At 42.5% G+C, this 14,866-nt stretch overlaps 1 protein-coding gene across 1 annotated transcript in view; it reads left to right on the top strand.

Annotated features, from left to right (window-relative positions):
* Window positions 1-12,093, top strand: part of PLS3 (plastin 3) — a 93,421-nt gene extending 81,328 nt beyond the window's left edge. Inside the window, exons 11-17 of the mRNA XM_047844195.1 lie at window positions 2,713-2,908; window positions 4,441-4,519; window positions 5,937-6,051; window positions 6,275-6,408; window positions 7,632-7,755; window positions 7,977-8,101; window positions 10,898-12,093. Coding sequence (XP_047700151.1) covers window positions 2,713-2,908; window positions 4,441-4,519; window positions 5,937-6,051; window positions 6,275-6,408; window positions 7,632-7,755; window positions 7,977-8,101; window positions 10,898-11,030 — 906 coding nt within the window. The 3' untranslated portion in view covers window positions 11,031-12,093. The remainder of the gene's footprint in view (window positions 1-2,712; window positions 2,909-4,440; window positions 4,520-5,936; window positions 6,052-6,274; window positions 6,409-7,631; window positions 7,756-7,976; window positions 8,102-10,897) is intronic.
* Window positions 12,094-14,866: the final 2,773 nt, after the last annotated feature.

The following is a 14,866-nucleotide window of genomic DNA, read 5'->3' on the forward strand; positions in this document are numbered from 1 at the left end:
AATTGCATTGTTTGTTTTCTTATTAGCAAGTTTTGAGTGTTTTTTATGTATTTTGGAGACAAATCCTTTATCGGATATGTGATTGGCAAATGTTTTCTCCCAACGTTTTTCAAAGAACAGACGTTCTTAATTTTAGCCAAGTCAAATTTAGTCATTTTTCTTTTACGGATCATGCTTTTGATGTTGTATCTGAGAAATTTTAGCATAATACAAGGTCACAAGTATTTCCTCCTGTGTTTTCTCCTAGAGGTTTTTAGAGTTTGGCTTTTTGCATTTAGAAATATATGTTTGGAGTTAATTTTGAATATAGTGTGAGATAGGAGCTGAAGTTATTTTTGCATATATATATTTTTTTTGATTTGATTATTTTTATTTCACTATCGTATATTTGACTATTTAAGTTTTTGGTTGTCATCTATTTTAAAGCTTCCTTCTGTTCCAATATTATGTCAATGCTTCATTAAGAATGCCAGGGTGATCAATGAAGAAGGGATTTTAAGATAAAGCTGGTAAATAGCATAAATCAAACAATATTAAAGTAATAACTGACAGGTTACAAGAAATAGAAAAGGCTCTGAGAGGAACTCACTATATGCTCACAGAGAATCCTGAAGAAACGTTGAATCCCGCTCAATTGCCAATCTTCTGGTGGTTACTGGCTGCAGAAGGTTACAAGGGTAACACAATAAACACACATTGTTCTGGAGTCCTACACAGTCAAGGTATCGCACTGGAGGTTAAAAAACTAAGGAGCATCACCCATTAAAGACAAAGTTAAGGGGCGCCTGGGTGGCTCAGTTGGTTGAGTGGCCGACTTCGGCTCAGGTCACGATCTCGCGGTCCGGGAGTTCGAGCCCCGCGTCGGGCTCTGTGCTGACAGCTCAGAGCCTGGAGCCTGTTTCGGATTCTGTGTCTCCCTCTCTCTGACCCTCCCCCGTTCATGCTCTGTCTCTCTCTGTCTCAAAAATAAATCAACGTTAAAAAAAAAATTTTAAGACAAAGTTAAAACCCTCAAATTACACATTCTGGGCAGCGTTGGTTTAAAAGTAACATTCCTCAAGCTTCCTTTAGCTTTATCTCTTCTTTTCCCACCAATTGTAATACCTTTTTATAGGGGACACTGTTGTCCAGAAGTGCCACATTTGCCCTGAGACAAACTGTAGTGTACAGATATAGGAACTTCTCAGAGTGTTGCTGTGTTCTTTTCCAAACATAGGTCACTAGACACAGAAAATCCCAAAGCAACTGTGCCTCCTGTAGCTCCCGGTTTTTTTACTTGTAGCATTGGGAGGCGGGAATACTGGGTGTCTGAGAAACTAATTTTGACACTAGTCTGAAATGATTGGGTAACTCACATTCTTCACCAAACCCTATGTTGATCAAGAGCTCAGCATGCATCTTTCCAGGGGGGAAAAGAAAAGGGGAAAAAAATAGAATGGGGTGGGCACCTGGGTGGCTCAGTTGGTTGAGCTTCTGACTCTTGGTTTCGGCTCAGGTCATCTCAGATTTTCTGGGTTCGAGCCCCGCGTTGGGCTCTGTGCTGACAGTGCAGAGCCTGCTTGAGATTCTCTGTCTCCCTCTCTCTCTACCCCTCCCCGGCTCACCCTAGTGCTCTCGCTCTGTCTCTCTCTCTCTCTCTCAAAATAAAAAATGAACATTATTGGGACGCCTGGGTGGCACAGTTGGTTAAGCGTCCGACTTCAGCCAGGTCCCAATCTCGCGGTCCGTGAGTTTGAGCCCCGCGTCAGGCTCAGGGCTGATGGCTCAGAGCCTGGAGCCTGTTTCTGATTCTGTGTCTCCCTCTCTCTCTGCCCCTCCCCCGTTCATGCTCTGTCTCTCTCTGTCCCAAAAATAAATAAACGTTGAAAAAAAAAAAATAGAATGGGGAAGAAGGTAACAAGTTGGGAGTCATAGGAATTAGTCGAAAGTAAGTATTCTTTGCAGAAATGCACAACATTGCTTCTTCGTGGGTGGAAAAGTTAAGTAAAACAAACCGTAAACAAATAAAATAGACTAAAATAAAAATCCCTGAAGAGAAAAACTACAATTTGAAATGCACAATTTAAACCTGAAATCAAATCATTGGAAACTGCGATTCTTGATTATTATTTTTAAATTATTTTCTCATAATTATTTACTCTTTTTCAGTCTTACACCTCCCTTAGGGCCCAACTGAAAAATCTGAGCAGTTTTTGCTTTTTTCTTGATGAGTTTTAGCAGGAGATGTAATCCCAGTGGAATTAAATGTATTATCCTGGGGCGCCTGGGTGGCGCAGTCGGTTAAGCGTCCGACTTCAGCCAGGTCATGATCTCGCCGTCCGTGAGTTCGAGCCCCACGTCAAGCTCTGGGCTGATGGCTCAGAGCCTGGAGCCTGTTTCCGATTCTGTGTCTCCCTCTCTCTCTGCCCCTCCCCCATTCATGCTCTGTCTCTCTCTGTCCCAAAAATAAATAAACGTTGAAAAAAAAAAAATTAAAAAAAAAAAAAAATGTATTATCCTTAGATAAATCATCTGGTGCCACCTAGGGTATTTTCAAGGTACTGCAATCAAATACAGCCAACTTTCTGTTGCATTCCACAAACAATTTTATAATAAATACCATGTGTTGGCTAAGAGAAAGTAGAATTGTATATCCAGCCTATCATTGTAGGGAAACGTTTCTATATTTTTAGTATTTTTAGCCTTTTACAATATGTCTTTTTACTTCAACAGGAAACAGATGATTTGAAGAGAGCAGAGAGTATGCTTCAACAAGCAGACAAGTTAGGTTGCAGACAGTTTGTTACCCCTGCTGATGTTGTCAGTGGAAACCCCAAACTGAACTTGGCCTTTGTGGCCAACCTGTTCAATAAATACCCAGCACTAACGAAGCCAGAGAACCAGGATATTGACTGGACTCTATTGGAAGGTAACTGAAGGTTTCTCACATTCTAATGTGCAGGACTACAGAGTGGAAATATGTTACGTAGGCCACGATGATTTCAGGATCTTGACTTAATACGTTTCCTTATCCACTTTCCCTTAGCAAATATCTGCTGGAAGTAGACCCAAAGGCTGAGTAAAAAGTGGCAGCTGATAGAAAAGGATGATACAAGGAAACTTGTAAAGGAGTCACGGATCACTTAGCTTAAGGCCACTTAGTAAACCCGTGCTTTATTTTAATATTTTAGAATTAGATCACTTTTTAAACCTCTCCCCCCGCAAATATACATATGCATTAAATTTGACCTATAAATTTACAGTATTATTTCATTCATCCATGGTTGGACTGACCAGAACTAGCCCCGATTCCTTTTCTACTCCCCTACTCAAAAAATACTAGGGGCGCCCGGCAGGCTCAGTCAGTTGAGCGTGCTAGTCTCAATCTCGGGATTTTGAATTTGATCCCCACGTAGGGTATAGAGATTACTTAAAAATAAAATCTTTAAGGGGCGCCTGGGTGGTTCAGGCAGTTGAGCCCGACTCTTGATTTCAGCTCAGGTCGGGATCCCAGGGTCGTGGGGTCAAGCCCTGCGTCACGCTCCGTGCTGAGCGTGGAACCTGCTTGAGATTCTCTTTCTCTCTCCTCTGCCCTTCTTCCCTGCTCACATGCTGTCTCTCTAAAAAGAAAAAATAATGGGGCGCCTGGGTGGCTCACTCGGTTGAGCACCTGACTTCGGGTCAGGTCATGATCTCGCAGTCTGTGAGTTCAAGCCCCGCGTCGGGCTCTGTGCTGACAGCTCAGAGCCTGGACCTTTTTCGGATTCCGTGTCTCCCTCTCTTTATGCTTTTCCAGTTTCAAGTAACTTATTGCTGTAGTATTATAGGCATGTAAAATGAGTACTCGTGTGTAGCTTAGGATGTATAAATGTGTAGAAAGAAGAAGTAAATTCATGAGTATAGAGGGTTCATATAACCACAAAAGTTTTTTTAATGTAAAACTGATCACATCAGTTACTTCTGGGAGATATTGGGGAAGGATTACAAGGGACAGAAGATTATTAAAACTTCATAAACCTCTAAATTGCTTAACTGATTATAAATTTGCATTCTTTAATTTTTAAATAAAATGAATAGATTTTTAAAAACAGGCATGTATCTGGGGCACCTCGGTAGCTCAGTTGGTTAAGTGTCCGACTCTCGACCTTGGCTCAGGTCATGATCTCACGGTTTGTGAGACTGAGCCCCACATTGAAACTTTGCACTGACAGCATGGAGCCTGCTTAGGATTCTGTCTCTCTCTCAATATAAAGAAATGAACTTTAAAAAAATAAAAACATAAATAATAATAATAAAGCATGTATGTAGAGAGAAAGTAGAGAGAATGTTTGGAGATTCATATCGGAGAAGACCTCTAGATCTGTACAGAGGAAACGAAATAATCTTACATATGCTTTCATATTATATGCACATGTACAAGGTGTTGCATTAATATATAAACTTTGTGAATATTCTTAATAGGAGAAACTCGTGAAGAAAGAACCTTCCGTAACTGGATGAACTCTCTTGGTGTTAATCCCCATGTAAACCATCTCTATGCGTAAGCTTTTCTACTTTTCTTATAAACAATTAGGAACGTCATGAGTGGATGCCACAGAAATAATTACACCTCTAAACATTTTCTAAATGTTAGTTTACAGGGTGCCTGGTGGAGTGTCTGACTCCTAATTCAGCTCAAGATCGAACCCCGTGTTGGGCTCCGCACTGAGCCTAGAGGCTGCCTAAGATTCTGTCTCTCCCCTGCCTCCCTCTGCCCCATTTGCACGCACTCTCTCCCTCTCTCTCAAAAAAAGTTAGTTTACAGCGGTCATTTATAGTGGAAAATGCTTAGCGGTGACATCCATCATTATGTTCCAAATATGCAGAAGCCCAGATTATTTCTCTGTATGATCATTAAGTGAAAGAATGTAAGGATGTCTTTCTAACACCCTAGGGAACAGATAGTTAATATTTTGAAACAGAGACCAAGAAGTGCCTTAGGTAGACCATCCATGATGTCTTGAGGCCTTCGTGTTCACTGTTCTCTCAGCATGGAATGTTCTTTTCCGCCTCTAATGCCTTACTCCCTTACTATATTCAAACCACGAATTCAGACCCGGCCCAGCACCTAACGCTCCTTAACCCTAACCCTAGTTCTCTTTTATCTCCATAGCAGTTATATACACCCCCAAATCAAATGATCTGTTTATCCATATACTTGTTTTTAGTCTCTCTCTCTAACTCTAAAGTAAGGCCAGGGATTTTTGTCCTATTGCCCAGCTTCTAGAATAGTCCCTTGCAAAAAGTAAGCTCTCAATAAATATTTCCAGTGAGCAAGATGATGTTACCTTTGTTTTGGGGACAGACTGATAGAAAATAGGAGCCTGGGGTATTATCTGTGGTTTTCTAGGTTTTATTTACTTCTTTAGTTTAAATCCCATTTAGTTAATATAGTTGTAATAACGATTTCAGGAGTAGAATTTAGTGGTTCATCACTTACATACAACACCCAGCGCTCATCCCAACAAGTGCCCTCCTTAATGCCCATCACCCATTTTCCCCTCTCTCCCACTCCCCCATCAACCCTCAGTTTGTTCTCTGTATTTCAGAGTCTCTTATGGTTTGCGTCCCTCTCTGTTTTTATCTTATTTTTCCTTCCCTTTCCCTATGTTCATCTGTTTTGTTTCTTTAATTCCACATATGAGTGAAATCATATGGTATTGGTCTTTCTCTGCCTGACTTATTTCGCTGAGCATCACACACTCCAGTTCCATCCCCGTTGATGCAAATGGCAAGATTTCATTCTTTTTGATGGCTGAGTAATATTCCATTGTGTAGATATACCACAGCTTCTTCAGCTATTCTTCCATCGTTGGTCAGGTTTTCTATGTTTTAGTCACCCCTGTACTGTTACTGCTTTTCATGAAACCAAGTCTGGCTGTCTGAAAACACTGATTGCATTCTTTTTAAATCTTTAGTGACCTACAAGACGCCTTGGTAATCTTACAGTTGTACGAACGAATTAAAGTTCCTGTTGACTGGAGTAAGGTCAATAAACCTCCATACCCAAAACTCGGAGCCAACATGAAAAAGGTAGATCATTCAGTCGCCACACAGACTTGTTACGGGCTGTTTTTATTCTCCGTGTGTTTCTTTTGTTTAGAACACTCTTGAGTCTGAGCTTCTTGAGAACAGGAACTGTGTCTTGACTTCTTTTGATGTGTGGAGCACCCCGCGTCGCAAACACGTACTCACATATGTGCGCGGAGTAAACAGATGAGAGATCTTTGACCGTTTACCTTCTGTGCGTTTACAGCTGGAAAACTGCAACTATGCTGTTGAACTGGGGAAGCATCCTGCCAAATTCTCCCTGGTCGGTATTGGAGGGCAGGACCTGAATGATGGAAACCAAACTCTGACTTTAGCTTTGGTCTGGCAGCTGATGAGAAGGTACGGTACGCAGTTCGAGCTGTTCACGCTTCGCTGCAGTACTGGTCTGTGATCTGCTTCTTGTTCCTTTCAGGCAGACGTGTCAGTGACTATGTCTTTGAAATGTTTGCGTTTAGACTCTTAAGTGGGCTTAAGTAACGAATACATGCTGGGTGTTCAGTGGGAGATGCCTCCTTGAAAGCCAGGCAGCAGAACTGTGAATATTTCCTGGTTTTATTTTTTTAAGTTTTCTGCATTTATTTTGAGAGAGAGGAGCATGAGTCGGGGAGGGGCAGAGAGAGAGAATCCCACACAGGCTGTCAGCACATAGATCTGACGTGGGGCTCGATCTCACGAACCGTGAGATCGTGACCTGAGCTGAAATCAAGATGCTTAACCAACTGAGCCACCCAGGCACCCCTGTTCACCTGTTTTACTAAGAAGCCTGGCATGCAGCCTTGAGCTTCATTTAGTGTCAGTGAATTAAAAAAAAAAAAAAAATTATGAAGAGTCCCTGGATCCATTTGAAAAAGAAGATCTCATAATTACAATGCTTAAAAGCATTCTTTATGACTGAGCACCAGCCAAAGCACAGCTTCTTTTAGGTCATGGCCACTGTTGGACTGGTATAAAAGGTGCCTGCAATAGACTGTTGGGCTTGCTCTGGAAAGCACTGAAATCCCCCCCGCCAGCACCACTTACAAAGGGTAGATCAGTGGTGAGCCACTACTACTCGAATTTTTTTTTTCATATAATATGAATTTCCTTCCATGAAATCTTTAGTCTTTCAAACCTAAGGGCTCAAACCTACGAACCATGAGCTCATGACCCGAGTCAAACAGCTGAGCCACCCAGGCGCCCCAAGCATCTGACTCTTGATTCCGGCTCGGGTCATGATCTCAAGGTTTGTGAGTTCAAGCCCCACGTCCGGCTCTGTGCTGACGGTATGGCGCCTGCTTGGGATTCTCTCTCTCTCTCTCTCTCTCTCTCTCTCTCTTTCTCAAAATAAATAATTTTTTTAAGTAGATTAGGACCTTTTCTTCCACCTCTTTTATTTTTGTTTTCCTTATTATCAGTTTATGTTACAGTTCTAAGTTACATAGGCTCCCCCCCCCCCACATTTCATGTTTTTCTTTTCAAATTTTTATTTAAATTCTAGTGCGTTAACATATACAGTGCAATATTGGCGTCAGCCGTAGAATTCGGTGATTCATCACTTACAACAACACTGCTTCTTCTTTTAGATATACCCTCAATGTTCTGGAAGACCTCGGAGACGGGCAGAAAGCTAATGACGACATCATCGTAAGCTGGGTGAACAGAACATTGAGTGAAGCTGGAAAATCAACTTCCATTCAGAGTTTTAAGGCAAGAATTCCACATTTGACTCTTAGACGTTATGTTTGCCGGAAAGTGCCAGTAATTTGGAAGGGCAGCCGTTGGGTTTCTTCGTCAGTGTGAATTAGTGCTGGGCTAATGGCAAGACTCTCTTAAGTCACTGGGCTTTGTTTATGGCAGCTTTCTGTAAGTAATCACGTGTTAATTTGTGCATACTGAAACTCTCAGGTTCATTGTCCTTTTTACACTAGGACAAGACGATCAGCTCCAGCTTGGCGGTTGTGGATTTAATTGATGCCATCCAGCCGGGCTGCATAAACTACGACCTTGTTAAGAGTGGCAATCTGACAGAAGATGACAAGCATAATAACGCCAAGTAAGAGATACCAATGATAGTAGTGATTAATATCCTGGCAAGAGCACAGGCCTTGGAGCCGGGCACGTCCGCATTCTTGCTCAGATTCTGCCGCTGAACAGTGGCGTTATCTGAGGGGCGCCCAGGTGGGTGGCTCAGTCAGTGAAGCGTCCGACCCTTGGTTTCAGCTCAGGGAATGATCTCATGTTTCGTGAGTTCGAGCCCTGCATTGGGCTCTGCGTTGGCCGCGTGGAGCCTGCTTGGGATTCTCTCTTTCCTCTCTCCTGCCCTTCCCCTGCTTGTTCTCTCTCTGTCTCTCTCAAAGTAAATGAAAATAAACTTTAAAGGGGCGCCTGGGTGGCACATTCAGTTCAGGGTCCCTCCGACTCTTGATATCGGCTCAGGTCATGATGTCACAGTTTGTGAGTTCAAGCCCCGCATCGGGCTCTGCACTGATGGCGTGGGGCCTACTTGGGATTCTGTCTCTCCTTCTCTCTGCCCCTCCCCTGCTTGTGATCTCTCTCTCTCTCTCTCTCTCTGTCTCTCAAAATAAATAAACTTAAAAAAAATAGAGGTGCCTGAGTGGCTCAGTTGGTTGAGTGCCCAAATTTGGCTCAGGTCATGATCTCACAGCTCTGAGTTCGAGCCCTGCATCGGCCTCTATGCTGACAGCACAGAGTCTGGAGGCTGCTTCGAGTTCTGTGTCTCCCTCTCTCTCTGCCCCTCCCCTTCTCATGCTCGCTCACTCTCTCTGTCTCTCTCTCAAAAACAAATAAACATTAAAAAAGAATTTTTTTTAATAATAAGCTTAAAAACAAGAAGAATGGTGTCACCTGAGGATACCTCTTTGAGCCTCAGACTCATCAGTAGATTGGGAACAAATAATACTTAGAAATTTTGAAATGAATAAAATATATATGAGCCTAGCATTATGCCTGACATAGTAGGTGCTCAATCAGTTGTGGCTTTGGGAAATTACCAAAATAATATACTTTGGGTTTTAATGTGACTCAGCTACAGACTTACAAGAGGAAAATGAGCTAAGAACATTCATGCCGGGGCACCTGGGTGGCTCAGTCGGTTAAGCGTCCGACTTCGGCTCAGGTCATGATCTTGCAGTCCGTGAGTTCAAGCCCCCGCATCGGGCTCTGTGCTGACAGCTCAGAGCCTGGGGCCTGTTTCGGATTCTGTGTCTCCCTCTCTCTCCCCCATTCGTGCTCTGTCTCTCTCTCTCTCTCTCAAAAATAAATAAACGTTAAAAAAAAAGAACATTCATGCCATAGATAAGAGTAGACAGAAATATTCTTTTTTGAAACACATTATTTACTGATGTCTTTTTTACTGGGCATAAAGCACCTTTACTACATATGTTGAGTTTATTATCTTGGTCCCTAAATGAGCAGGATGCTTAACCCTCCACTGAAACTACCTATGCCTTGAAAATTTTCTGCAAGCCAACGATATTGACAAGGGCTTTTCCACCTGTCACTTCCCTTCCCCACCAAAGACATAGACTGTGACTTGCTTTTACAGGTGACCCATGAAAGCTTGACTAACATACACTGAAAACGAGCCCACCGAAAAACTTTCCTTTTTCAGTGACTTGGTCCTCTTCAAAGATTTGTGTCACAAAACACCTAGAAATGTCTCATGGATTAATTGAAGTGTGCTCTTGCAAATTTCCTCCACTGGACACATCAGTTCTTTCTTCCCGTACTTTGTGTACCTTTTCCGTTCCTTATTCTGACCACTCCGTTCATGTACCGTGTAGACTCCCCGCCCTTGACTTTTTGGAAGTATTCATTGTATCCACCAAAGTAGCTTGGATTTGACATGTGACACAGATTTCCACCCCCTTTCTCTAAGATCACATGAGAGTGTCTGTTACCCTTTACATGTTCAATGAAACTGTCAACATTGATTATATAGCCAGTCTGGATAATTATATATTTTTATATATATAATATATATTTTATATATACATATTTTTTTCATTGTCAGGTCATGTCAGTGCTCCAAAATTATTTCTCATTGCATATTGGAGAAATGGAGTGGATAAAATCTGTCCCAAACAGTAGAGCTTAAAAATCTGGTGTCACTTAAGAGTGACATCAAAAAAACAAAACAAAACAAAACCCAGGGGCGCCTGGGTGGTTCAGTTGATTAAGCGTCTGAAAAAAAAACTGTGACACACACCATAAACTAAATACTAAGTTTTGAAAATGTTTTGCATGAAAAAGAAGAGACAAGGGCTGAACTTATAATAATAGATTCTGAAAAATAAGTATTTAAAGACAAACATCCTAATGAAAAATAGGACGTGTGGATAGATCAGACTCCTTATAGAAAAGGAAATAAGCTATAAATACATAAATCGATGTTTCACCTGGCTGGTGTTTATAGGTATGCCTTTAAAAAGTGGCACCGAGGGGCACCTGGGTGGCTCAGTCGGTTAAGCGTCCATCTCTCGATTTGGGCTCAGGTCATGATCTTGCAGTTCGTGAGATCGAGCCCCACATCAGGCTCTGGCTGACAGTGCAGAGCCTGCTTGGAATTCTGTCTCCCTCTCTCTCTGCCCCTCTCCCACACGTGCATGCACTCTTTCTCTCTCTCTCTCTCTCTCTCTCTCTCTCTCAAAATAAATAGAAATAAACTTTAAAACAAAACAGAGAACAAAAAAAGCAAAATGTTCCCATCCGAACTCCCACACTATGAAAGTTTTGCATCCCAGCCAAATGATAAGAGGAAACCGACGTCTCCTCTCCTGTCCTTCGCTAACAAGAAGTTCATCTGAATTTCTGTTTCCTCCAAAAACAGGTACGCGGTGTCCATGGCTAGAAGAATTGGAGCCCGGGTGTATGCTCTCCCCGAAGACCTTGTGGAAGTAAAGCCCAAGATGGTCATGACCGTGTTTGCATGCTTGATGGGCAGGGGAATGAAGAGAGTGTAAAATAACCAATTTGAATACAAACAGCCTTGCTCCCAGGTGCATGGTTACCAGGTCAGCTATTTCCAGGTGATGTGCTCATGGCTTAAGGAACTGTTGGTCATCCTGAGAGCCCACGGGGGAAAGAGGTTGAATGAAAACGACTCCCCTTTCCCATCGCCGAGGTTGGATTTGTCAGGCACCCCTGAAATGTGCTCACGGCCAACTCATTTACTCTCTCCTCCTAGATTGCTGCCCTGGATACTTCCCATTGCTGTATGTTATGTCTGTGTATCTTTTTCCCTCCTAGAACATCCACATCTTGAGACGTGCTTAGATGATTGGATATGAATATTCTTAGACCATAATTTTGCTTTCCATCCAGTATGCTCGTTCTCATTCGAGAACTGTGGTCGGAGGGTATTTGGATAGGAGTACCTTTTGCTTTCTGTTCGTAGTACTGAAAATTGGCAGAAGTAACTGGCTGTGCAGAATGTAATAGAAGCTTTTCGTATTCTTTTATTCTGAAAATCAGTATCTTTTTACAGTATTCTTTCTACATGATCTTTTTTGTACATTTAAGAATATTTTGATTACATTAAATAAGACTGCTGATTTTGCTACTTTTTTTAAGGGGTCTTCAAGTAAGTAAAAACCATACATTATAGGTAGAGGAACAAAACGGACCTTCCAATTTGCATACCCTGGCCTCTCACACCCAAGCTGTAAACAATTGACGCATCTTATCTTAAAACACTTGGTTCAGTATACGCTTCTTTGTGTTACAACCTGTATCCTCAGACTCTCTCTTTGGATTTAAAAATGTTGTTGAATGACACTTTTGAGGAGAGAGTGTGCTCGGACCGTAGACAGGATATGCTAAGTGTACCATCGAATTTCCAATTTTACACCTAAGACAAGGAGATGTGGTCACTAAAGAATAAAAATATGTATGTAGGACTTAATGTACTCTTGCTTTGTCCAGCTATTTGCTATAGTTTTCAAGATCATAATGTTACTCTAACTCTGAAAAGTGATGTAATCTGGTAGCAATGTATTAGTTCAAATAAAGGCATTTACATAATAATTAGTCTCTTCATGTTTCTGCCCCTTAGTTTGCCAGTGGCGCTTGCCAGATAACGTTCTCTTTTTCTGGCACACTATAAAATGATGTTTGTGGGGGCGCCTGCGTGGCTCACTTGGTTAAGCGTCCGACTTCGGCTCAGGTCATGATCTTGCGGTTCGTGGGTTTGAGCCCCACATCGGGCTCTGTGCTGACAGCTCAGAGCCCGGAGCCTGTTTCGGATTCCGTGTCTCCCTCTTTCCGCCCCTCCCCACTCACACTGTGTCTCTTTTGCTCTCTCAAAAATAAACATTAAAAAAATTTTTTTTAAAAAACGGCTTTAAGGAATAACTACAAGCTTCCTGCAAACATACCGGAGTAACTGATAAGGACAATCACATCTTACGACCTGTCTTCTGCTAAAGAAAAAGCTCCATTAGAAAAATGGGCAGGGGCACCTGGCTGGCTCAGTTGGTGGAACATGCAAGTCTTGATCTCAGGGGGCTGTGAGTTTGAGCCCCATGTTGGGTGTCGAGATTATTTAAAAATAAAATCTTTAGGGGCTCCTGGGTGGCTCAGTTAAGCATCTGACTTCAGCTCAGGTCATGATCACAAAGTTCATGAGTTCGAGCCCCGAGTCGGGCTCTGTGCTGACCACTCAGAGCCCAGAGCCTGCTTCAAGCTCTGTGTCTCCCTCTCTCTGCTCCCCACCCCCCCCCCACCCAACTCACAGTCTCTCTCTCTCTCAAAAATAAATATTAAAAATCTTTTTAAAAAAAGAAAAAAATGGGCAAAGGAGTCCGATATCATTCAAAAAATTATAGTTAACCAATGAACATAAAAAGGGAATGCTGGTTCTCACAATGAGGATTATGCAATTTAAACAAACCAAGAATTACTTTTTTTTTTTTTAGACGTCTTTTAAGGGCAGTTTTAGGTTGGAAGCAAAATGGAAAGGTACAGAGAGTTCTGTACCACCTCCCCGCACACATGCATAGCCTCTCCAACTATCAACACCCCTCCCTGGAGCGGTATATTTGTTACAATTGATGGACCTACATTGACACATCACAATCACCCAAAGATCATAGTTGACGTTAGGGTTCACCCTTGCTGTTGTATATTCTGTGGGTTTTGACGAATGTATAATGACGTGCCATTTATTTAGGGCTTCTTTAATGTCCCTCCCCATCTGCTAAGCCCTGGAAACCACTGATCTTCTTAGTGTGGCCCTAGTTTTGCCATTTGCAGATATCCTATAGTTAGAATCATACGGTACTCAGCCTTTTCAGATTGGCTTTTTCACTTAGTGAAACATTTGAGAGAACTGCCTTTTTAACGAACTGCCTTTCATTGATTAAAAAAAAAAAAAAGTGATTGGGGCGCCCGGGTGGCTCAGCCGGTTGAGCGTCCGACTTCAGCTCAGGTCATGATCTCACAGCTTGTGGGTTCAAGCCCCGCGTCGGGCTCTGTGCTGACAGCTTGGAGCCTGGAGCCTGTTTCGGATTTTGTGTCTCCCTCTCTCTGCCCCTAACCCACTCGCATTCCATCTCTGTCTCTCTCAAACATTAAAAAAACAATGATAGGGGCGCCTGGGTGGCTCAGTCGGTTGAGCGTCTGACTTCGGCTCAGGTCATGATCTCACTGTGAGTTCGAGCCCCGCGTCGGGCTCTGTGCTGACTGCTCAGAGCCTGGAGCCTGTTTCAGATTCTGTGTCTCCCTCTCTGACCCTCCCCTGTTCATGCTCTCTGTCTCAAAAATAAAATAAAAACGTTAAAAAAAAATGATAAATGATCTGTTGGTGGAGGTATGCAAATACAGGCTTTCTCTAACGCCCAGATGGAAGAATGATCAGTTTATGGCTGGTTGAAGGCAATTTGGTAACTACAGCCAAGCTGAAAACGGTCGTATTTTTCCACTCTGCAGCCAGCAAATATAGCAATGTGCTATGATACATCTTGTAATGAAACAAGTTGTAGTCCAGCTACGTAATGCAATACTTTTGTAGTCATTAAAAACACTGCTGTGGGAGTGCCTGGGTGGCTCAGTCGGTTGAGCATCTGACTCGATTTCAGTTCAGGTCATGATCTCACAGATTGTGAGATCAAACCCTGCGTCAGGCTCTGGCTGACAGTGTAGAGCCTGCTTGGGATTCTCTGTCTCCCTCTCTCCGCCCCTCCCCTGCTCGCACACACACGCACAGACACACACTCTCAAACTTTAAAAAATAAAAATAAAAAGTAAATTTAAAAACTGCTATGACTATGTAAGGAAAGATGTCTCATTCTACCCCAATTTTAAAAATAAATGGTAGTGGGGCGCCTGGGTGACTCAGTCGGTTAAGCGTCTGGCTTTGGCTCAGGTCATGATCTCACGGTCCGTGGGTTTGAGCCCCGTGTCGGGCTCTGTGCTGACAGCTCAGAGCCTGGAGCCTGCTTCGGATTCTGTGTCTCCCTCTCTCTCTGCCCCTCTCCTGCTCATACTCTGTCTCTCTCTGTCTCAAAAATAAATAAAAACATTTAAAATAAATAAATAAATAAATAAATAAAAATAAATGGTAGTATGTACAAATATACTTCTATTTGGGGAGGTGGAGTGGAACATCAAGGATTTTTTACTTGTTTTGGAAACCGTTCACTGCATCGTTTTGAAGTTTTTATTTCAATTCCAGTTAGTTAACATACAGTGTAAAATTAGTAAAATTAGTTGAATCACGATAGAGTGATTCAAGACTTCCATGCAACGCCCCGTGCTCATCACAAGCGCCCTCCTTCATCCCCATCACCCATTTAAAAAA

The sequence above is a fragment of the Prionailurus viverrinus genome, chromosome X (assembly GCF_022837055.1).
Source record: "Prionailurus viverrinus isolate Anna chromosome X, UM_Priviv_1.0, whole genome shotgun sequence".
Lineage (NCBI taxonomy): Eukaryota > Metazoa > Chordata > Mammalia > Carnivora > Felidae > Prionailurus > Prionailurus viverrinus.